The sequence below is a fragment of the Myotis nattereri genome, assembly GCF_964212035.1.
Source record: "Myotis nattereri genome assembly, chromosome: 18".
Classification (NCBI taxonomy): domain Eukaryota; kingdom Metazoa; phylum Chordata; class Mammalia; order Chiroptera; family Vespertilionidae; genus Myotis; species Myotis nattereri.
Genome location: NC_138093.1, coordinates 3370087 through 3395694, shown reverse-complemented (window position 1 = coordinate 3395694; position 25608 = coordinate 3370087). Strand labels below are relative to the sequence as shown.

Genomic DNA, 25608 nt, shown 5'->3' with positions numbered 1-25608 from the left:
TTTTTTGACTAACAACTGGAAGTTTTCAAAGCCATGATATTGGTTCTCACTTTCAACCAGAACTGACTTCTTTCCCGTCTGAACAAAACAAGGCTTTGCGAACCCACTCCCATAGAGACACTGCCTCCTGTTACTTACTCAGGCGTAAATAGAGACTTTTTTATTAGAATCTAAATACGTGCGGTAAGGAGTATGTCTCAGACTCACTGATACACTGGCTGGCACATGGCCTTCTCTGAAATTTATGATTTTTGAAGAAAAATAGAGAGCCAATAGAATATAAGCACATTGAGTAATAGATTCTGAAGTCTGCTTTTATCACAACGCTGCAGCTCATGATTGCTGGTTTTACTTGCTCAGTGAATTGCTAGTAAATGAGACTTGGTGGTGGATCAAGAAATTGGGGCTGGGGGGTCTAAAATATTCATTTGTCCTTTTATGCCTGGCTCACTTCATAGAGTGCTGTGTTTTGAAGGTTCATTTATGTTGTAGCATGTATCAGAACTTCATTCCTTCTTCTGGCTGACTCATGTTCTAGCACATGAATATACCACATTCTGTTCACATATTGATCTAAACTTGGGTTATTTCCATGTTTTGACTATTGTGAATAGTGTAGCAATGAACATTGACATACAGGTGTCTAAGTTTCAGCTTTCACCATTTTGGGTATATCTCTCAGAGTGGAATTGCTTGGTCATATGGTACTTCTATGTTTAGTGTTTTGAGGAATATTTTATGATTCCACTCATATGAAATATTTGAAATAGGCAAATTCATACAGACAGAAAGTGGGGTAGAGATTACCAATGGCTTGGAGGAGGGGGAAATGGGGAGTTATTGCTTAATGGATCTAGAGTTTCTGTCTGGGGTGCTGAAAAAGTGACGGAAATAGTGGTGATGGTTGCACAACAACATGACTATAACCATGCTACTCAATTGTACACTTTCAAATGGCTACAGTGGAAAATTTGATAATATATATAATCATGACATATATAAACGAATAGTATAGTAGACCAAAACCAATGAATTGGACATTTGAAATTGCCTGGTATGTGAATTATATTCCAATACAGCTGTTTACAGCATCATGTTTATCTGAAGGGAAAGTCTAAGGTTCCTAACTTATTTTCTACTGGTCACCTCATGGCAGCAGGGGGCAGCCAGAATTAACTGGATTTGGAAAATTTATGCTTCTGCCAACAAATAGGCCTGACCCTACACCCCGAGACTACATAAAAGGGGGGGAAGGGCAGGATTACTCATCGCCAGGGGCTGTAAATCTAAATATCGAAGCATGAAGCAATGTCCATGCAGTTACTCTGGCAAATTGAGGTGGTGAAAGTCAGCAAATTATACGTCCGTACATCCAGGCAGGCACACAAAGCACAGACGCATGCATATCCAAGCAAGTATAGGCTTCTATAAAGTACTTTGTGAAGAACTAATAGCACAAAGCACTAGTGCTATTATGTTCTGCTACTATTCTTTTACTGTCTTCTCTTTGTACACACAATATGGCTTACTAACTGCTCATTGCAGTATTTATGCATAACATTCTGAGTTTGAATCTTCAAAATCACCTTTGTTTAGATTATGAGTAGTTGAATAGTAAATCTGTTAGAAGTTAATGGAACATGACAGATGCCGGCTTTCACTTTAATGCCAAACAATGCAATTATTTAGAACAATTAAAGATTTTATAAGTTGAAGTTGTGGTGCATCAGAATGTCTGCAAATTCATACACAAGTCACATTAAATTCTAAATCTACATGCCCACACGCATAAATATTTATATAAAAATAAATATTCTGCTTTGCTCTGGATCGTTTGGTTCCTGCGTAGAGATCTTTTGTATTTGGGGATGTTTTGGTTATTCTTTACCTGCCGCCCCACTCCTCAGCTCCCCACCAAATGTTAGGGAAGCAGGACAAGTGATAAACAGATTTTGTAGGTGGAACCGCAAACGACTTCCTCTTTTAAAAAAGAAATACTCATTTTTTTATTCGGTTGTTTCGTTCAATTACATTTTTCTTATTTTTAACTTATTTTTCAGCTGCTCCAGTTGATGTACTAAAAGCTCTAGATTTTCACAATTCTCCAGAGGGAATATCAAAAACAACGGGCTTTTGCACAAACAGAAAGAATTCGAAAGGGTCGGATACTGCTTACAGAGTTTCAAAGCAGGCCCAGCTCAGCGCCCCGACAAAACAGCTCTTTTCAGGTAAGTTCACTGCATTACTATGGCTACCACTATGTTACTTCTCACTATTTCTTTTTATCCTACTTTATAATGCACGATTATGGTGGGGAAGATATCATTTTTATATATCAGACAGCAAATAGATGGTGAAGGCAACAAGGAAAATAATGATTTTAAATATATATTTTTATTGATTTCAGAGAGGAAGAGAGAGGGGGAGAGAGAGATAGAAACATCAATGATGAGATAAAAAAATCAAGGATTGGCTGCCTCCTGCACGCCCCCTACTGGGGATCAAGCCCACAACCCGGGCATGTGCTCTGACAGGGAATCGAACTGTGACCTCCTGGTTCATAGGCTGACACCCAACCGCTTGAGCCACGCTGGCTGGACTAATAATGATTTAGTAATTGCCAATTTTAACTCAGCACATTCACAGAAGATATGCCAATGAGAACACCTAATAAAGCTATTTTATTTCAAGATGACAAAACTTGAAGCCAACATTGTGTCTAGCTCACTTTTGCATAGAATCACGCAGAATTTACTTATTGGGGAGAACGGAGCAACTTCACGTTTCATGCCTACCCACGTGCAAGTTCACCTGCGAGGGGGTTTCAGTTCTGTTGTTGAACTACAGTCTTAGGGAATTCTCTCTGACATAGTCAGTTGCAAACAATCTTGAACAGTTTTATTTTTAAAAAATTTTTAAATTTTTTCTTGTACAAACGTTTTCTTACCGACATACATATTTTTTCCAAGAAAAACGATTTTAAATATAATGTTACATGAATTTTGAACAGTTTTAATTAGCATCTTTCTTAGGGAGAGACTAAGGTGGGTTGCCTAGGTTAGATTGACATTAAATCCTGATTTCTTAGATAACTGTATTTTCTTTTTTAACAATAATCTTTAAGGTTATTGCTCTATTTTAAATTGGGAAATACCTTTATAATTAACAGCTTTTACTCATTAGTGTAGTTAGAAAGCGACAGTATTCAAAGGTACTGTTGTACAGATTGGATGATTAAATTGTAATTTTTTAAGTCTGATATAAATATGTTATTTCCTAAAATTCCCCTTCCCCTCTCTGTGTAGACTTTATTTTATATACATTTTCTTTGTTTAACTGTCTGACATATATTTATGCTGTTAACTAATACATTCATTGACTAAATGCTTTCTGAGCACTGATACGGATCTTCCCCTGGGCAGGGTATTTGGGATATGATGGTGGGGGAGGGGAGGAGACAGTCTGCCCTCTTGAATTTACCATTAAACCGGCCAAGTGTCTAACAGTTCTGGTTTATAATGACATAAGCTTTTTTTTATTAGTGGAACTGCTCTGTATGGTTGGAAAAACTGATCAGAGACTCTGGCTTTCAAAAGGATGACTGAGAGAAGATATTTACACCGTGTTCGTACCCTGCCTCGTTAGAGAGATGATGGATGGCCTCGGATGAGGCACAGGCAGCAGATACAAACCTGGCACCAAAAGTGGGACTTAAGTGCTTTTAAAAGTGCCCACTGTGCTTGATATTGTACTTGGCATCATGATCTCGCTTCCTAACTTTTTATTTAATAACTGCTTTAAATGAGTGGCTTTAAACTTGATATAGCTTAGACAGCTACTGCAGAAAAAGCTTAGTAGAGATTCTTCTCTATTTGTTTTTAATGTTTTAAATTGATTTGAGAGAGAGAGACAGACAGACAGAGACAGAGAGAGGGGGAAAAGCATGGATTTGTTGATCTACTTACTTATGCATTCATTGGCCGATTCCCCTATGTGCCCTGACCAGGGGTCGAACCCACAGCCTACGTGTGTCTGGACGATGCTCTAACCAGCCGAACTACCTGGCCACGGTCCCCTCTGTTGGCTTTTAAACCTGTGTTGTTATCACTGGGTGAACTCAGGTGACTTACTAAGGCCACAGAGAAAGTTGAGAAAATGGGGTGATCCAGGAGCCATTTGGAAATTCGGAATCTGACTCTCTGGACTTTTCTTCTCAGGAGGAACTTTCCCAGAAGATTTTTCAATATTATTTACAGTAAAACCCAAAAAAGGAATTCAGTCTTTCCTCTTATCTATCTACAATGAGCACGGCATTCAGCAAATCGGTGTGGAGGTCGGGAGGTCGCCCGTCTTCCTGTTTGAAGACCACCTGGGGAAGCCCGCCCCCGAAGACTACCCCCTGTTCCGCACGGTCAATCTCGCCGATGGGAAGTAAGTGACACCATCACCCAGTGTCTCAGCCAAAGCAGTTCTTCCGCTGGATTAATCCAGCAAGTGGGTACAGGCGTGATGCGGCTTTCTACAGGCCGGCGAGAGAGGCGTGAAGAACACGCTCACATACCCAGCCTGGCATAGTGTACCGTCTGGGCAGGCAAACAATGAACAGTAAAAAATGACTAATAGTATGTCAGGTGGTGATACCTGGGAGAGAGAAACGAGCAGGGGAGAGTTGAGGGAATGGCGGGGAGAGGTGCACTTTAAGGAGTGGGCTCAGGCCAAACCTCACTAACACGGAGACTTGTGAAGGAGATGGGCAAGTCACCCTGAGGATGGAAAGGCTGCTATTCCAGGAGGAGGGGAGCAGGTCCAGCGGTGGCTGGATGGTCCAAGCAAGGGCCAGGGTGGCGGCCTGCGAGCAGCAGAGCCGGACAGTGGGCATGGACAGCCACGTGGGCCAGAGGCTAGCAGGTCGCAGTGTTGGCAGCGCTTCGGGCTCAGTTCTGAGTGAGACGGGAAGTCACTGTAGACTCTTTGAGCAGAGCAGTGGTCTCCTGACCATGTACCAATCAGGTGAAGTCGGAGGCACAGCGCAAGGAAGCCTTGTGTCATACTTGGCATGTGCTGCATACTGTTCTGAACACTTTGTACACAGTTAACTTTCCCAGCTCTTTGAAGAAAGTGATGTGAATAACCCATTTTACAGAGAAGGCAACAGAGAGTGTAGGTCCCTTGCACGAGGTCATCTATTTGGAAAGTGGCAGAGACAGGTCATCGCTTTAGCAAATGGCTGATAGAAGGGCAGACTCCAACAACCACACCATTCTTCCGAAAATCATGCTGAATTCTGAATTCTGTGCTATCAGCATTGTCTCTCACTCAGAGCATCTAATCCCAATACATGCTTATGACTTTTAACAATTGAAATCATAAGTATTTTCGGTTCACGAAAAGCACACCCCTAGTGAGAATGGTTGAAGCGAGGACGCAGGCATCTTAGCAGAAACGTGTAAGTTTCACCCTCACAGTAGGAAGAGGTTCCTCCGTGTAAATCTCTGCTCAATTCAAACCAAGCAGACGCCTGTGCGCGCTGAGCGGGCTGTGGAAAAACCACGGATTAAGTGTATGTGGAAATCTACTTGGTCCTCATCTGGAGGCCTGCCAAATCACAGTTTAGGAAGGCTCCTGCAGTTTTATGGATCTAATCCTAGACATTTCTGGAATATTAATCTAGCACTTTTCATTTGGAAAAAAAAATAAAATATAAACCAGAGTGGCTTGCCCCATCTAGTGAGCTTCTCCCGGCGGTTCTGTTAGCACCGGCCACTGCTGATGAGACCCACCATTTTACAGGACGAGGCGGGCATGCAGGTCTCCAAAGGGCTGGTCACCTCTCCCCTCCCGCCTGTCAGCACGCCCTGAATGAGCTCCCCCCACCCCACACACATGCACAGACGGGCTTGCTCTCCGCGCCCCCGCCTCCTGCCAGCCCGGGAAGAGGGAGAGAGATGGTGTCTCCGTCCTGGCTCCTGCCCACCGGAGTGATCTATAACTGTCTTGAAATTAAAATGGAAAAATAAAACGAAAGCACTTGAAATAAACGTGAATAAAGACAGAGAAGCACGTTGTGTTTTGCAGCGAAGACATCCCGGGCTCCGGGTGGAGCTGGCATTCCATTAGAGGACATACCCTTTCACAGCCAGCCTCAGGGGGCCGCGGGAGAGGTAGTTGTTGGGAAGAAAGCATTTCCATACATGGAAACAATGACTTACCCCCCACCCCCCACCCCCAATCTCTTATCAAAGACCCTCAGCAGGACACGGTGAGATGAGGCTTTTGTGGCCACGCACAGGGCAGCCCGGGATGACACCCCCTTATCAGCAGGGATAGCAGGGCCGCTGAGCAGCCCTCCTGCTGAGCATCCTGCCTGTGTCCCGGCACTTAGCGCCATTCCTGGTAAACAGCGAGCCTCCATCTTGCACCATTTCAGCTCACTTTCCCAATTTCACATGCACTGTATTTTTTTAAAAATATATTTTTATTGATTTCAGAGGGGAAGGGAGAGAGAGAAACATCAGTGATGAGAGAGAATCATTGATCAGTTGCCTCCTGCATGCCCTTTATTAGGAGTCAAGCTGGCAACCCAGGCATGTGCCCTTGACAGGAATCAAACCCAGGACCCTTCAGTCAGGAGGCTGAGGCTCTATCCACTGAGCCAGACCGCATTTTAACATGAACGATGGCTCAGCAACCAGGTCTGGGGCGCTTACACAAGGATTATCATCGGGCTTTTGCAGGTGGCATCGGGTCGCCATCAGCGTGGAGAAGAAAACTGTGACCATGATCGTTGACTGTAAGAAGAAAACGACCAAACCGCTGGGGAGAAGCGAGCGCGCCATCGTGGACACCAACGGGATCACGGTGTTCGGCACGAGGATTCTGGATGAAGAAGTGTTTGAGGTAAAGATGAATAGGACCTTATTTCCGGCTGGCTCTGGTTGGGGCAGGAACCACCAAGACGTGCCCAAAGTGAGGCTGGCCACTCGACAGGGTGACCTACTTTCGTCCCCTGCGGGCGCAGCGCTGATGTTTTCCATTGTTGGGTGAGAGAATGAGTGGACAATGGCGACCCGAGCGCCCGGGAAGCGTTGACAGAGATTGGGTGATGCGAACACAGGCAGCTATTCTCCGGGGAAGGGCCCGTGGCTCCACTCCGAGTGCCTGCTATTCTTTCCTTTAGAGAAAAGGACATTTTCTTCACTTCCTTCTCTGGGAGATGAATTTAGAAAAATGTGCAAGTCGGATATTCTGCTTTTCTCAGGTCTTTGTGAGGGTTTCCAAGGCACAAGAGAGATGGCAAAGGGGACCTTTATGCTGTTGAAATACCTTTTTTAAATTGATGTGAAGGTCCTGGTAGAAAGCTTTCTTCCCATTATAATTCCCCAGTTAGAGCATCGCATTCCTTCTGTTAACCCTGCAGGCCCTGCACTGGTAGCTGGTGCTTTCTGTGTCATTTAGTCAATCGTGAGCCAAACACACAGACTGGGGCCTGGCCCCCTACGGGGCGCACCCTGAGACATCATTCGTTATTCCGGTGGCTGATGGTGCACAATCCCTAAGTCACTTACTTTTCAAAGTGGAACTGAGTGAAGCTGTGCAAGATATTACAGGTTAATAGACAAGTTTTACATGGAAGAGATGCTGTGTTTTGTTGCTGTGTGAATCTGTTTATATCACATATAGGTACATACACTTATGTACCCACACAGACAGTATGAATTTTTATAAAAAGAACAGTGTAACTTCGGAGCGTCAGTCTTGCATTCCTGTGCTTATATACCTCACCTGTGGCATCTATAGTAATAAAAGTATAATATGCTAATTATACTGGACGTCCTTCCGGACGAAGCCAGGGCTGCGAGGGAAGCCCGGGTCCCGGGTGCCTGCTGATGGCCGGAGGGAAGCCAGGGTTCCGGGTGCCAGAGGGAAGCTGGTGCCGGCAGCCAGGGGAAGGAAGGCCTACTCTTGTCGTAGAGGCACCGGGCCTCTAGTCTTCTATATATATAAAAGCCTAAGTGATCGTTACAACCAGACGACTGGACAACCAGCCGGTAGCTGTGACACGCACTGACCACCAGGGGGAAGATACTCAATGCAGGAGCTGCCCCCTGTTGGTCAGTGCGCTCCCACAGCCAACCTCCCACGGTCCCTCCCCCTGGCCGATCGGCCCTGATTGGCCCCAATCACTGGCCAGGGGGAGGGACCCACCTGTGCACAAATTTGTGCACTGGGCCTCTAGTAGTTTAATAATAATTGATATTGGTGACATTTTCAGATTATTTGTTTGGGATTCCATGTGTTTTACATATTCTCCACTGGTATTTATCTAAGCCCTAGATTCTAAACACAATATTTTAACACATTTTATCTACTAAGTGAAATCTTAAATTGATCTAGGCAATATATAATCATATACTCTCACATCTTCCATTATCATGCTTTGATTGCACACAAATATTACATATTGAATTATTAGAGGAATGAATATTGTAAACAAATTAATTTCTAGTCTTGCAAAGTTAAAAAAATTTTAAGTGTGTGTGTATATATATATGTGTATGTACATATATGTGATATATAAAGATTCATATATATATATATATATATATATAATTGATTTTAAAGAGAGAGGAGGGAAAGGTAGAGAGAGAGAAACATTATTTGGCTCCCTCCCCTAAGTGTACTGACAGGGTATCAAACCTGAAATCTAGGTATGTGCCCTGATTGGGAATCAAACCCGTGAACCTTGGGTGTACTGGGTGAAGCTCCAACTAACTGAGCCACCCAGCCAGGGTGCAAAGTTTTATTTTAAGTGTAAACTATTTGTGAACATCAGTTTTACAGGCTAAATTTAATTTTGTAACACACACCTTTTTCAATCAGAATAAAGTTTTCTGTTTCCTTTTGTGAAATTAATTCAGCATACCTGAATATGGTATTAATATATCTTTTCCTAAAAATTTACTCAACTGTTTTTTAATTCTTTTGGTTTACATTATGGTTCCTATCTAGATTTCTGACTCATGGCAGCTGAATGTGTAGAAATTAAACTAAAACTGACAGGAGATAGCAATGGTACCATGTATGCATTGTTTTCGTGTTGGAACAAGAGCTGTAATGAAGAAGAAGATGTAAAAACACCAGCAATTCATTTTCACTTCTTTGGAAATAGTGTCATTTCAATTTAGATGCAAATTGGTTTAGTGTATATAATTTTGTCTATATACTACCCTGCATTTATGGAATGGTACTATTCTGGCAAAAATGCTAAAAATGGCCCTATTTGAATTGCAACCTGAAGACTTTTAGGAACAAAATATTTAACAGATAAGAAAGAAAACGAAAAACATTTTGTAAAATAATGACAAATTAGTTTATATGAAAATGCCAAAATGAATATATAGACCCACAGTTCAAATTCTATAATTTCAGTGTAGCAGAGGGAATATAAGAATTGATTCTGGAATGAGAAAAATCTGATTTTGAATCTCAGCATCTAGCTTAATCATGTTTCTCTGTACAATTACTTTATGTATGTTTTAATTTTATCATTCTTCAAATGGGAATAGTAATGGAATCTCCCTCATACATACTTATTTTAAAAATGACCTGATGTTTATAAGGTGCTTAAAATACTGGTAGGCGATACATATGGGTATATATTCTATGTTAATTTAATCATACATTGATACATAACAGTTTTCCTGTTGTACATTGTATGGCTTTTGGCACATGCATTCACCAATGTAGTGTCTTATGAAGTAGTTTCATGCCCTAAAAATCTCCTGTGGTCCACCTATCCATCCCCCCCTTACCCCTAAACTCCGGCAACCACTCATCTTCTTACTGTCTCTGTAGTTTTGCCTTTTCCAAGATGTCACATAGTTGGCATCCTGCAGTTTTTAGTCTTCAGCTTGATTTCTCTCACTGAGTCATATGCTTTTATATCTCCTCCATGTGCTTCATGGCCTGATAGCTCCTTGCTCGTCAGTGATGATTAATATCCCACTGTCCGGCTGTAACACAGTTCATTAGGTCATCTACTGAAGAGCATCTTGGTTGCTCCCAAGTTTTGGGAGCTGTGAGATAAGCTGCTATAAACATCTGTGTGCAGATCCTGTAGGATTTTATTCTTTAAATTTATTAAGGTGTGTTTTATGGCCCAGAATGTGGTCTTTTCTTGGTGAATGTTCCATGTGAGATTGAAAAGAATGTGCGATTTGCTGTTGTTGGATGAAGTAGTCTATGTATTCAATTATATCCACTTGATTGATAGTGTTGTTGAGTTCAACTATGTCCTTGCTAATTTTTTGCAGCTGAATCTGTCCATTTCTGGAAGTAGGTTGTTAATCTCTTCCACTATAATATTGGATTAATCAAATTTTTCTTGGGTTGTTTTAGTTTTTGCCTCACATAGTTTGATGCCTGGAGTTAGGCACATACACATTAAGGGTAGCTATTTTCTTAGACAGTTTTCTTCTTCATTATCAAATAATGTCTCTGTTGAACCTGGATAACTTTCTGTGCTTTGAAGTCAACTTGAACTAAAAATAATACAGGTACTCCTAATTTCTTTGATTAGTGATAGCATGGTGTATCTTTTTCCATCCCTTTACTTTTAATCTATATGTCTTAATATTTTAAGTAGGTTTTTTGTAGACATCATATACTTGGGCCTTGTTTTTTGATCCTCTCTGACAATCTCCCTGGGACTTGTTTTTTTGATCCATTCAGACAATATATATATGTAGTTATTTCTAAGGGGATCTTACAGCTGGCATGTACAAATAGTCCTATGTATCTACATGACACATCTCAGACATGGCTTCTGACATGTCTCCCTTATCATGCTTTATTATATTCTTCACAGTGCTTAACACTCTTTAATTTTGCTTAGTTTATCTTTCCCCATCTGGAATCTAAGCTCCAAGAGGGCAGGGACTTTGTGCTATATATACTCAGTGTTTAGAATAGTGCCTTAAGTTTATTATTGTCTAAATGAATGAATAAGCATACTTTTTAGCACTTATTAATTCAAAGGATATAGCTCTTCTGTGGCAAGAAAGGACACAAGAGTCCAGGTATGCTACCATTTTTCCAAGAGCTAGGTGTTGAAAACCTACTTAAAAAAATAACAGAAAATTTCCTTTCCCTGGTGAAGAAAATAGTTCTACAAATCCAGAAAGTGTAGAGATTCCCAAACAAGATAAATCCAAAGAGACCCACACCAAGACACATCATAATTAAAATACAAAAGGATAAAGACAAAGAGTGAATCTTAAAAGCAGCAAGAGAAAAGCAGTTAGTTACCTACAAGGGACCTCCCATAAAACTATCAGCTGATTTCTCAACAGAAACTTTGCGGGCCAGAAGGGACTGGCAAGAAATATTCCAGTGATGAAAAGCAATGACCTACATCCAAGATTACTCTACCCAGTAAATCTATCATTTGGAATCGAAGGACAGATAAAGAACTTCCCAGACAAGAAAACGCTAAAGGAGTTCATCACCACCAAACCAGAATTCCATGAAATGTTAAAGGGTCTTCTTTAATAATAAGAAGAAGAAAAAGAAGAAAGATCAAAATATGAACAATGAAGTGGCACTAATACATATCTATCAACAATTAAATCTAAAAAGCAAAATAAATGAAGAAAGCAGAACAGAAATAAGCTCATAGATACAGAGAATATTTTGACGGTTGCCAGATGGGAGGGGGGTTGAAAAAAGTGAAGAGATTTAGAAGTACAGATTGGTAGTTACAGAATAGTCATGGGGATATAAAGTACAGCCTGGGGAATATGGTCAATAATATTCTAACAACTATGTGTGGTGTCAGATGGCTACGAGATTTATAGGCATGATCTCTTAGTAAGTTATATAATGTCTAATCACTGGGTGTCCATCTGAAACTAATGTTGTAAGTCAACTGTAATTAAAAACTTAAAAATGGTTAAAAATAATGAACATTTAATTTATTATTTTTGGGGAAATAGAGCATTGCTGGTAATTATTTTTTAGTAAAAGTCCTTGACTAAAAGTATAAGACAAATGTGCACTTTTGGTGGTCGTGTTTTATTCAACTTTAGGCAGTTTCTGTGATACTTGGTAAATAGTTGTTGAATTAGTAACACAGGAACGCTACCCATTCTCTTACAATTGATTTCCCAAGCTGCTGTGGGTGAAATATAAGGACTGTGTGGGTAGCAGTTCTGTCTCTGATTACGTGGTTTCCCTCCTTCCGCGCAATCGATGATGCATTTTTCAGTTACACTAGAATTCTAAGCATGTTGGCAGCTTTCCTTTTCCACACAAAATTCCTGAGAGGAATCATTAACTGGATGGAATGTTGGAAGAGCAGAACTGCGATGAGAACTAACGCCCCGGCAAATTCAGAAGTCTGGGAAGACAGGAAGCATCAGTTTCCAATTAATCTTCTGGCAGTGGGAGCTGCTCCTTGAGAAGCCTGTGCCATGTTGAAGATTTAATGTCGGCCCTGTTCCTGAATATACAAACAAAAACTCCTCCCAGGACCCCTGTACATTGAACAAAGCTCTGATATCAAAGGGGAACCGAAGCCTTAGCCTCCAGCGGGCACCTTATGGAAATACTCTAGAATTTTGTTAGGCAATGGCTTTGACAGTGGCGCATGCTGGAAACTGCTTAGCTAACTCCACCTTTCTTTCTCGTTGATTATATATTTTTTCCTGACTGCCTTTCCTTATAGAAGAATGACTTTAAGGCTCCTTAATCCCAATCTTTTGGAATTTATTTTTAGAGCATCCACAAATGGATTGTCCAGCAGCAGTTTTTAAATTTTACAGGGTCCATATACATAGTGTCTAGAAATTTGCCTTTCAAAGGTGTATTCTCCTTGAATTGCCCTCAAATACTGAAATAATTATACCTAATACACATATACACTTTACACTTTAAAAACTGCTTAAGTACATATTAATTTTTAAAGAAGCTCTAGGAAATGCAAAACAAATAAATAACAATGTTCTTAATTTCAGGGGTGAAATCGAGGCTTGGAGTGATAAATAAATTCATTGCCCAGGGACCCATTTATCGTGCGCCCGCTGCACACAGGCTTATTCCAGAAAAGGGAGGAAGCTTAGAGAACGAAACAGACAGGGCCTTGCTTTCTGAAGATGTATTTGAGTGAATTTTTATTTATTGGGCAGTGGAGATGGGCTGAGTAAGAAGAGGATCCCAGGCTGGAAACCGTCCCTTTGAGTTCTGGTAGAAACAGTGTCCTTTCCAGGCAAGTGACATAGACTGATTATTCGAATCCTTAAACTTAGGATATGCATGAAGGAAAGATACCAGGCGCTATTTTAAGCCCTTCAAGTGCAGCAAGGTTGTCGAATAGCATCGTTTCCTAAACGTTGTTTCCTTATAACTTGGATGAGGCCCTGTGGGAACCTAACTCTCGAGCCTTCAGCTGGCTTTCCAGTGCCGGTTCTTAGGAATCAGCTGCTGTGTTGTCAGTTCAGGGGATGCCCAGGCTAGGAACTGACTTCAACCAGGCACTGGTGGGTCTCACAGAAAGATGGGGTGTTGCATCTGACAATTCAGACACCTCACATTGACCCATGGACAAGTGACCTTTAAGCAGTAAACCAATCTTGTAGGACACGTTTTCAATAAAGGTGATTTCTTACACAGGCATAAAAAGCTGAGTTTTTATTAACTTGTGTATCTCCAAGAGTGTGATATAACTATGAGAAAATAGAAGTAGTTGAGCCTTACTGAGAGTTGTTGTAGCCAGCTGGCATGGCTCAGTGGTTGAGCATCGACCTCTGAACCAGGAGGTCACAGTTCAATTCCTGGTCAGGGCACATGCCCGGGTTGTGGGCTCAGTTCCCAGTGTGGGGCACGCAGGAGGCTGCTGATCCACGATTCTCTCTCATCATTAATGTTTCTCTCCCCCCCTCCCTCCTCTCTTAAATCAACAAAAATGCATTTAAAAAATAATAAAATAGTTATTGTATATGTATATAAAACAAAAATGAAAACAAGCCAAACATTGTTGGAATGCATGCGTTCCATTTTAGTTTGGAAAGGAGGTACGCTATCCTGTCACTTACAGAACGGGTCTAATGAAAACATGCCAGGAACCTTTTGCGATGCACATGACATTCGGCAGAACCTGCTCGGCATAGGTAGGCTCCGTCAGGTTTTCTTACACGTGCTTTGCTCTAGACCCATGTTCTCTGTAGGCAGACTCTATCGTGTAGACCTGGCTTCCACAGCTGCCCACGCAAGGTAATTGCATCACCTCAACTCTAAGCTTTGTGGCCATTGGAGGAGAAGGTGGCTTTCACACCTGGTGTGCTCCAGATGCCAGTTTTACTGGGTAACTTCACCTTTTTCCAGCCATGGAATTTTCTATGACTAATGAAGCTAGATATTTACAGTTCCCTCCACCTGTCAGGATGCTTTTATTTATCTTCAGACTGTCTCACAGCCTGTCATATGATTAACAGAAAAGCACTGGGAGATGCCTTCTGGGAGATGGAGAAGAGCAGAGTTTTAACTGCATTTTCCAGCGACTTTTCAGTAGTGTGTCTTATGGTTGAAAATGGACCACCTGCAATAAGAATTTATGGTGGAAAGGTTGGCAGGATTCCATTTAATGAGGTCAGGTGCCTTGACTAAAATAGTAAGTACTTAGGAAACCGTAATTCTCTTAAAAAATACAGGATTTTAAAAGTACCACATGCGTATTTGAGGTTGGCAACGTTTTTCTATCTCAAGGACATCTCCACTTGGTTCGTTGTATTTTCTATAATTTAAGTATGGGATTATAGATTTCAGTCTTGGAGAGGGCCACAGATAGGATCTCTCGGTGTGTTCTTTCTACAAACGATGAGTGAGGATGAGTGACTTGCATCATTCCAACTAGTTAACGGCACCCTGGGAGGAAATTCCAGATTCAGGATTTCTGATTGAAACCCCTCATGAGGCCAGTACTCAGTGAGGCCTCATTTTTTTTTTTTTGTATACAGCCTAATGAATAATTCTGTATTCACATTTCTCTTGGTTATTTGTGATTATTTATAATAATTCAGTCGTGGATCTCAGTGCTCTAAATTGATCAGTTGGCGTTGTCCACCTTAAAAAAGAAATAACACGGTCTTTAGCTACCCAGATTGAGTTTATTCAGAAATAGCAGAGGATTTGCAACTCCGGACAGCAAACTATGGAGAGACACAGGCAAGTAAGAGGAAATAAAGGGTCATTTCTTAGTACTCAGTGTTAAGAGTCTTTAACATCGTAATGTCTATACTTTCATCAGGCCCTAAGTAACACCCGTTAATAAGTGTAGAATGCAGAGAAAGCTGGAGTAATTGTGAAGTTATTCAGAATGACCTCAGGAGTTCTGGAAATCCAGTTCCTATTCTCAAATCTACAGGGCCTGGAATCTGTGTCATATGGATATTCACTCAGGATTTTTCTGGCCTTTAGTATAATTAATAGGGTCATGACCCATAGATTCATGTCAAACTAGTTTCCTGTTTAATTAGACCCATGTGGAAACAGATTGTTGCAAGAGCAGAATACAGTTGACCCTTGAACAACGCTGGGGTTAAGGGCACCAACCCTTTGTTCAGTCAAAAATCTGTGTATAATTTTGACTAATAGCTTACTATAGACAAGAAGCCTTATCAATAATATGAACAGTCAGTTAACACATATTTTGTATGTCAGGTGATTTATCTATATATATAAAAGGCTAATATGCTAAGTGTCCCTCCTACCATCCAACCAGTCGCTATGACATACACTGACCACCAGGGGGCAGACACTCAACGCAGGAACTGCTGAGCTGCAGTGACTTGGCAGCAAAGGTTCTCAGGTGACACAACCTGGAACCAGAAAGGAAGGAGCCCGATTCCTCGCAGGGCTACGCGGTTCCACCTTTGGCCGTGGGTTATGTTGTTGCTGGGGCACTGTCGCCGGAATCTGGTTTACTGCAGACTTGCGTTTGCGTTCCACACCCTGTACTACAGCAGCTTTGCAGAGTGCCCTCTCGCACTCCGGGACCCCTCAGGGGATGTTGGAGAGCCAGTTTCGGCCCGATCCCTGCAGGCCAGGCCCAGGGACCCCGCCTGCTGGAGGGACCCCACAGACTCCCTCAGAGCCACAGCGCTACCAGCCCCACCCCAGGTGCGGCTGGCGGGGGAGGGGCTGCGGGAGGTTGGCTCCAGGGCGTGTCCAGCCCTTCTCACCCAGTCTCACCCCGCCGGCCACCGTCTAATTAATTTCCTTTCAATGTGCACGAAACCGTGCACCAGGTCACTACTATACTACATTCTTACAATAAACTAAGTGAGAGAAAAGGAAATGTTACTGAGAAAATCAAAAGGTTCATCTGAGAATTTTTTAAATTTGTCACAAATCTTCAAAAATGTTCTAACATATTTCTTGAACAAAAAATCCACATACAAGTGGACCCACGCAGCTCAAACCTGTGTTGTTCAAGCTTCAACTATAGTGGAAAAGGTGTGAGTTTCCCTTTCAATCCTATAAGACTGTTTTTAACAGTGAGCAGTAAGTGATTTTTCTTCTTCAGATATGTAGAAATACACCACACGTGATCTTGAGTGAGTCTTGCTGTAGACCAGTGGTTCCCAGCCTTTTTTTGGCCACGCCTCACCTACGCTTCTTTAAAATCCTGATGCCTCCCCCACGCACACACACACTGTGACGTATAGTTCTTATTATTCAAAAAGTGAGCTCCTATTCACGTGGAAGAAGCCTAAAAGGCCATGAACTTGGTCTAAACAAGCTTCCGAAGAACATGGCATCCACGAGAGAGAAAAATAAAAGAAAGAAAGGAGAATTGAAGTACTGAGGAAGAAATCCCTAAGAAATGGTTAAAAAAATAATGATAATATGAAGTGATATGAAAAAATAGCAAATAAACTTTCAAAACAAAATAGAGAACTGAAATGCATAAATATGTCACAATATATATTTATCTACTGTATATGAGGCCCCTAGAACCATAAGAAATGCAAAAAATTCACTGTAAATAACTCGTTCTTGGATTGCCCCCCTTAAAAATCACTTTGCCCCCCTCCCCTTGGGGCGTGTGCCCCACGTGGGAACCACTGCCCTAGACCTACAGTGTGTATTTGAATGTGCTGACCACATCCTTGTTTGCTCCTGGGCAGGGCGACATCCAACAGCTGCTGATCGTCAGTGACCCCAAGGCCGCCTACGACTACTGCGAGCATTACAGCCCAGACTGCGATTCCTCGGCACCCAAGGCCGCGCAGGCGCAGGAGCCGCAGATCGATGAGGTGAGGACCAGGGTGGGCCAGGGTGTCTCCCCTCAGTGGCAGAGACGGGGTCCTGCAGTTTGGAGGCTGGTCGCTATGTATCCCATTTCCGTTAAAGCACACTCTTCCCAATCGCTCTCGCTATCTGGGAAGAACTGACTCGAAATGGCCTCTGGGGTTTTTTCCTCTTATTCAAGTATTTTGTAACTTAAGTTTCTTGCAAATAGACATACCTCCCTTGTATGCGGTGTATATACGCATATTGCATGTTGGGAGGGGCGGGGGAGAAAAGATCATCTCTAAAAGCCCTATTTTTGCCCTTAGCGCTGCAGTCATGAACTCTGCTTCCAGATGGGGGTGAAAGGGCTCGGGGTCTCCCCACTTCCCAGGCCTTGAGGAATGCCTGCAGAGGAGACAGGGGCCCTAGAGCCACCTTAAAGTTTGTAGGATGTGAGGGAGTTTCTACTTCTGGTAGGCTCTGCTACATTGATATATGTTTTCTTTTTCTTGCACAAAATTTGATGTCATTCACCATGAAATGAAAAGCAGTATGAACTGATGGTGGTCATTAAACTATTCATGTACTTTTATTCGTGTTAGGTCATGTTATTTGAAATTCAGGTGTAAAATCATTCTCCCAAGCGATTTTTCCCCCAAGAAAATTCATCACAATGAAATCTGACTCTGTTCTCATTCAGACCAAAAATACACGGATCTAAGTTAGAATAGTCAGAGCAATTCTGTCAGCCTTGACTGTCCCAAAGAACAAGAAATACAGTCAGCGTACCCTTTCTCCACATTTCAGGAATATTGGTTGATGTGGATTTTCTGGAAATCAAAAAGTAAGCAACCTGGAAGTTAGCCTTCGGCTGGTCTCAAAACTATGTATTTAGATTCTTTTCACAAATTGAAAGTATTAAATTTTAGAAGAGATGGTGGAAGTTGAAAAACATTAAAACTGTCCTTGTGCTTGAAAGTAGCTCAAATAGCATTTCTCTTACCTTCTAAATACACAATTACTAGGTGTTACCTTTTGAGTTTTACTATTTAGAATGGGCTAATACTCTTATCTTTCAGTTTTAAATAATTATTTTGAATATTACCTTTGAAATGCTGGAAATATGTATTTTTTTACATTACTTTTAAAGGTCTGATAGCGATTTCTATTGCAGTGATCTTTTCCATGACTTCATATTAATTTTTTTTCAAAACAGGAAAAAGTCTTAAGAAGGTGAATCCCAAGAGGACTGGTAAACTAGCCCCCAGTTTTAGTGCTTTCATACCTTGCAGATGATGCAGTGATCCCGTCTTAAAATGCATGACACTTAGTGTACGTGTTCGAGATTGATGGGAGAGAGAGATTGAAATATCAATGATGGAGAGAATCATTGATCGGCTGCCTCCTGCACACCTCACACTGGGGATCGAGCCCACAAACCCGAGCCTGTGCCTGACTGGGCTCAAACTTGTTTTTGTTACAAGCATTTGATGAAAACAACATATTGCTGGAGCAGAGGCTGGCTGCAAGTCTGCTGGGGTGATGCGTAACAGCATCTCTTACTAGTTTCTCTGCTGAACATGTCACAATGAAAAATCTAAATCAGCTTTTGGTTTTTTCCAATTCTAAGTGACACTGATACTTCAATAATGAGACACCCATTTTAAATTAGTATGTGAAAAACTGGTTAACAAAATCTGTAAGCAATTCTTACATTAATTTTGAACTATAATATATTATTATATTTCAAAAATACATTAAAAATTGATGTATGTTCTACCTATACAAAATAGGAATGCAATGATATTTGCTAATGAATGAAAAATAAAGTACAATGTGGAGCATCAAGCATACATGTTGTACTTTATATTAGTTAATTTTATGTTAATAAATTTGTGACATTCATATTTATTATTCTAATTTGAATTAATAAATATGTCAGTTTCTTTTAGAAGTTAACTGAACTGTGCTTATTCTAACTTGTAATTTAGACTAGTTTCCTCTAAATAACAAATTCTTATTCACTTTCAGTCAATTTTTTATGTGTTTGGCACAATAGTGAAAAATGTATCATGTGAATAGATTTGAATATAGTGATAACATCATCAAACTTAAATTTTATTTGAACCTACATAATACCATCTATATGGAAGAATAGCTAACATTAAAATTATGACAGTTTTGATATTAAATCTATATATGGTTCTTTCTTCATGTATTACACAGATTATAATGCCTTATATCCAGTAGGCAATTGATGGTCTTACATATAAAAGATAAGAAAACAAAGGTAATCTTTTTTAAAAATTAAAAAATGATAGACTTCCCCAAATGTAGTACCTTAATTTTCCATTCATTTAATATTTATCATGTATTCTAGCTCTCATAGGTGCACAGATACCTACCGATCCCACTATTTTCTACCAAATGAAGTCAGAACAGACTTGATGACATTCCTAGGAGACCCTCTCTCCTCACAGACAATCATTCACACTCAGCTGCTCACAGGCAATGTGGAAGTCCGGCCACCACTGCTTATCTTTCTGCATAGATTCACCTGGTTGATTACAATAGGGTCTCTCTTCTTCACCCGTCTTTAAGGCATCCTCAAAACCCCAGAGTTGGAAAGCTTCATGTAGACAACAAAGCCTTAAGTCTCCTCAGGGGATGTTGTGCAGATAAAAATAAGAACAAAAGCAGTGATGCTTTCCAATGAGACCGAGTAGCTCCAGGAAAAAGATGCCGTCAGTGCTTAGGTGGTGAGCGTGTTACTTCCTACATGTTACAGTCACACCTGAGTCTGGTTGGTCCCCATTTGGAAAGAGTGCAAACAGAGGACAGGATTATGGAGGTTAGACAAGGTTTACTCCTCCCAAGGAAATCCATGCTCTAAAGATAACTGGCTACTTTGGCACCGGCTTATCTATAGATGGATATATAGGTAGGTAGGTAGGTAGGTAGGTAGATAGATAGATAGATAGATAGATAGATAGATAGATAGATAGATATAGACAGACAATAGTGTTAGCTATTATCTTTATATATATAAAGCCTGAAAACCAGGCTTTAAGACACATTTAAATTCTCCCTATATGTCTGTCTTTATTGCCTTTTGTCTTTACAATTCGTTATAGATGCACATGATTCTGAAAAACATACTTAATTATAAAACTCTAAAGCATAATATAGATAAAGTAGACTGGCGACTTTTTTGGCTGTTGTTCTAGTTTCAGCTAGTAGCTAGTAATGATAGAACCCCGATATTTCTTCTTTCAACATAACTTATTTGATTATATCCACTCTCTATGATTGTCTACTGCATATATATCTAATTCAGTTCTTAATTATTTTATTTACTTAATCATGTTATCAGTATAACTTACATTAACTTTCCTAGAAATAATTGGCATTTTATCTCGATTGCAGAGGCATAAAGAAACAAAAATGTCTAAAGTGCTATACACGTGCATTTTTCTATTTTACCAAATTCTGTAAAGTTTTGTTATAAGGCATCCAATGCATATTCATTGAAAATGAAGATATTGCTGGCGAAAGGAAATGATGACTCTGTTTCTATTAATTTAATCAAGTGGGAATTTTGACAGTCGTAAAAAAGGCTGGAGTTCTATGTTTAGATTTCAACATGACCTTCAGCTGCACCAGCTAGGAGAGGTCACACCAGGGAGGGTATTTTAGGAAGGGCCAGATGTGCAGTATCACCATGGTGATCACAATCCTCTAAGGCAGCGGTTCTCAACCTGTGGGTCGCGACCTCTGAAAATACATCCTGCATATCAGATATTTACATTATGATTCATAACAGTAGCAAAATTACAGTTATGAAGTAGCCACGAAAATAATTTTATGGTTGGGGGTCACCACAACATGGGAACTATATTAAAGGGTTGTGGCATTAGGAAGGTTGAGAACTTGCTGTTTTGGGGGCAGATTAAAAAGGATGAGTTGAAATGCCAAGAGAGATTCGGTTGGGATATAATTGGAATTTTACTAACTATAATACCTAAGAAATTCCAAATAGTTTGCATTTAGCACTTAAAAAGTATATAGACTATATTAATATTAGCTTGTTGAGTTTGTTGCTTAATATTTCATACTATATATCAGGGGTCCTCAAACTACGGCCCACGGACCACATGCAAATACAAATACTGTATTTGTTCCCGTTTTGTTTTTTTACTTCAAAATAAGATATGTGCAGTGTGCACAGGAATTTGTTCATAGTTTTTTTTTAAACTATAGTCTGGCCCTCCAACGGTCTGAGGGACAGTGAACTGGCCCCCTGTTTAAAAAGTTTGAGAACCCCTGCTATATATGAACCTACTGTACTTGGTTATTTTAATTAAAATAAATTATGAATATATCCTTCACAATATCTCTATTCTTCTTTACAGCTTAAAAGTTTGATATTTTGTCTGTGAAGGGGAACACATTATTTTCCTCGTCATTCAATTTGCATTATTGTCTTGCATGTCCTTCTACTAAGGACATAGCTCTTTCCAACACATTTTTTTTTTGATACAGTAAACCCTCAATTTTGTGGATCTCAATTTAATGGACTTTAGATTTAATGGACAAAATTTCCCGTCCATATGTCATATGTGAAAATTAACACCCTGTTAATTTAAAAATGCTTTTAACCAAGATTTGTTTATAATTAAAGTAACAGGTTAACTGTTATTTTTAACACATTTTCGCAAATAGGCCATATGTTGGGAAAATATAGATAGTAATTTCACAACAAAACTAAATATTATATACCTACAACTATAGTCTACATATTTAAATCCAGTGTCACTGCTCATGAACAATGTTCAGCAAGTGATTAGCACGTGATCACACCGCATCACCAGTGTTAATTGGTTGATTGGTCCTGCGGTCACCTGGCAGGACTTTCTGCAGCACATGGACCCACATATGCTAAGCCCCGCCCAGCCGTGCACATCTGTCATCAGGTGACGGGTGAGTGCCTGCATTTACTAGATCTGCTCAGTACTGATTTAAAATGACAGGAATACATACAGGCAACTTTTCTGTGAAACTAAGCTTTTCATACACACTTACTTTTAATTACACAAATGTGTCTACATACGTCAAAACAGGTAAACGAGTTTGTCAATTTTTTAACATATGTATTTGGAAAACCTACTTGATAATATAACAGACTCGGCTTTAAGGGACATTCCCTCGCCCGAATTAGTCTGTTAAGTCGACGTTTTATTGCACAAAAAATTTAGTATAAAATACTATTTACAGTGTGAGCTCAGTTTTGTAGTTTATGGTATCTAAATGGCATGCCCTTTTTTGGTAGATACAAAGGCAGTATATTTAACATTTTAAACAAAGTCTTAAATATAAGCAGATCTGATTTTGAATCTTTTAATGCTTCACAAGTATTCTACTAGTATGCTTATTTGGATCATAAGTAACAAATTTGAGATTTCTGAATAAATTTAAAATTTAATCTTTCCATTGGTTCTAGTATTCCCAATAAAATGTAGACTCGTTTCATGTCCCTTGTAGTCCTTTCTCTCCCACCCTCCATTTCACAATAAATACCAAAACCCTCTCATACTTGGGAAGCCTAGTCTATTTTTCCTTTTTATATATGCAGTTTAAAGAAAATAGGAAATCGCCCATGGAAACTACTGTAAAATTCTTATGGAGAAACCTTGTGGAGTAAGTTTTACAAACCAGAATTAACACGAATATCTAGCAACTGTGTCCAAATACATAATGGCTGTGTCTGAATTAATATCCAATAGTTAAAGGCTTGAATTAATATTCAAAACTTTTAGTTTCTTCACAATCCTAACCACCATCATGCTCCCCGAGCACCTGCTTCGTCACTCCCGGGTTATTATACTCTGTGTGGGACAGTATAATACTTGGTGTGACACAAAATAACCCCGAAGGACCAGTTCTTCCCTGGCTCTTAACGTTTCCTCCAAGCAAACGTTAAGAAGACGATTCCTACTTTGTCAATGGTGTGCCCTGCCGCTAACCACGTTCCTGCTGTCTCTCCCTCTGCGATGTAGTATGCGCCCGAGGAGGCGGTGGAGTATGACTATGAGTATGGGGACGCAGACTATAAAGAGGCTGACAGTGTGACAGGGACGCCCCCTGTAGCCGAGGAGACCGTAGCACAAACCGAGGTAAACACACGTGGCTGGGGCCCCGCTGTTGTCTCCCTGTGGCCCCCCTACAGCCGCCCCGAGTCCTGTGAGCCAGTAACGGGTTTTCCTTTGGCAGCCGCTGTCCCGAGGGCACCATGCCGGTTCGCTGTGCTGCCTCGTCTTCCTCGCACCCAGCCCTTTCCTCCCTTCTCACTTTATATTTATGTTTTCCATTCCGCCTCCCCCGCGCGTTCCAGAAGAAGAAATCCCATTTCCAACAGAAGACGAGGACAGTGGCCACTAGCTCAAAGGAAAAGCCCCAAAAGTTTACGCCCCCTAAATCTGACCGATTTGCGTCCAAGAAGAAGAAAAGTTACCGAGCAGCGGCCACAGCCAGACTAGGGGTCCAGGTAGCAAAGCCAGAGCAATCAAGATCTGTCCTCGACCCGCAGGACGATCTGTGATGACGAGGCGCTGACTAACCCGCCTAGACAAACCCTCCCTGGCTAATCCGATCGCCCCGTCAAATCTTGATTCTAGAACATGTGCGGCCGCCTCCCATTTCGACTAATTGCGTTTCCATTGCGTTTATCACCAGGCAAACATCGTGGAAGATTTTCAGGAATACAACTACGGGACCATGGGAAGTTACCAGACCGAAGCTCCCCGGCGTGTCTCCGGCACCAACGAGGTAATGCGCCGGGGCAGGGGCAGGGGCAGGGGCAGGCCCAGCCCCAGGGGAGACAGTGGGCCTTGTGCTCCGGGGATGCCTCACTCCGGAGGGACCCCCGGGAGCCTCTGCAAGTTTGGGGTTTTTATTGTCTCGCCGCGGTGAGAGGACCAGAGATAGGGGTTCGCTGTCCCTAAACAGGGGTCATGTGCAGCCAGTGTCAGTTCAGGCCCGCATGGCTCCGGCTTCGTGCAAAGGCCACGTGGATCTGAGTGGCCGCTCGCCTTGCCTGATGCTCCTGGGCCCCCAGCTTCTCGGCAGGTTGTGATGAGCGGTGCTCGCAACACAGACTTCCCTGGGAGCACCCGCGACGGAGACTGTATCCGCCGGGGATACAGTCAGAGTCCTCCCACCTCGGCCTCACCGGCGTTTCTGTAACAGCGCGCATCCTGAACAGATGCAGTCTTCGCGGCTCTTATTCGCTGCTCACAGTTCCACACTGCTTAGGAATGCAGTGTTGGTTATGGTTAAAATAACACATTTTAACCTTTCCTATTCTTCTCTACGAAAAGATTTAAGGACATGTAGGTCCAAATCAAGCAATCTTTCTGAATTTCATATCATGTGTACATTCTGATCGTGCAAAAAGGAGCGTATGGTTCCGTTTAACTTTGTAAAATCCCCGCCTTCCCTGGTATAAACAATGCCTGAGTAATTGAGTTATTAGAAAATTTATGTCACCCATGTCTCGGCAGGGAATTAGCTCGGTGCATTACATGCAGATGCATAATCTAGAACAATGACATTTTAGCCTAAGAACAGATAAGTTTCATCTTGTCCAAATTAATCGTTTCCCAAAATGGGTATCTTTATTCAAGATGTTTATTTATCTCCCCAAACTTGTCCAGTTTTGTAGTTCTCAGCTCTGAAACAGTAATATCTGCTGGATAATGTGCATCCCCTGTAGACCCCCTGGTTTAAGAATACAACATTCATATGGTTATTGGACATTTCCCTTTAGTTAACAATTGCTACAATTCAGCCTATTTTATTAACATGATTTTGTGTAATCTTATTTATTCAAGATTTCTTTATCATCTAGACTCACTATATCATAGCGAACAAGTTATTTAAAAATGAAACTCAAAAAGTAGCAAAGTAAGTTAATTTGAACTTCATCAAAATTAGAAGATGGCCAAAAATTGCATAATAAATATGATTTAGATTTATACTCTTATTAGGGAATTACTTGTGAGGAAATGAAAATTACAGTAAGTTTATGTTTCTATTTCTCTGAGGGAGGATTATTAATGTAATTTTTACTTTTAAGTGAATATTCTCTACTCTTTGAGATCTGACAATGATATATTTAACTTGACTGCCTTAAATTGTGAGGACTGTATTTTATACTATATTGGCTTTAAAGAACTCTGGTGATATGAACCTTCCCTACGCGCCAGATACTCCACCTACATATCGCAATGATAAGTCTCAGTATTGGCGTGGAGAGTTCAT

At 41.0% G+C, this 25608-nt stretch overlaps 1 protein-coding gene across 2 annotated transcripts in view; it reads left to right on the top strand.

Moving 5' to 3' along the window:
- Positions 1-25608, top strand: part of COL11A1 (collagen type XI alpha 1 chain) — a 140806-nt gene that overhangs the window by 20173 nt on the left and 95025 nt on the right. Inside the window, exons 2-8 of one of the 2 annotated variants that reach the window (XM_081112002.1) lie at positions 2061-2228; positions 4218-4431; positions 6735-6897; positions 17184-17312; positions 23346-23462; positions 23681-23833; positions 24022-24114. In XM_081112002.1, the coding sequence (XP_080968128.1) occupies positions 2061-2228; positions 4218-4431; positions 6735-6897; positions 17184-17312; positions 23346-23462; positions 23681-23833; positions 24022-24114 (1037 nt within the window). The remainder of the gene's footprint in view (positions 1-2060; positions 2229-4217; positions 4432-6734; positions 6898-17183; positions 17313-23345; positions 23463-23680; positions 23834-24021; positions 24115-25608) is intronic. The other variant, XM_081112001.1, reaches the window with a different exon arrangement.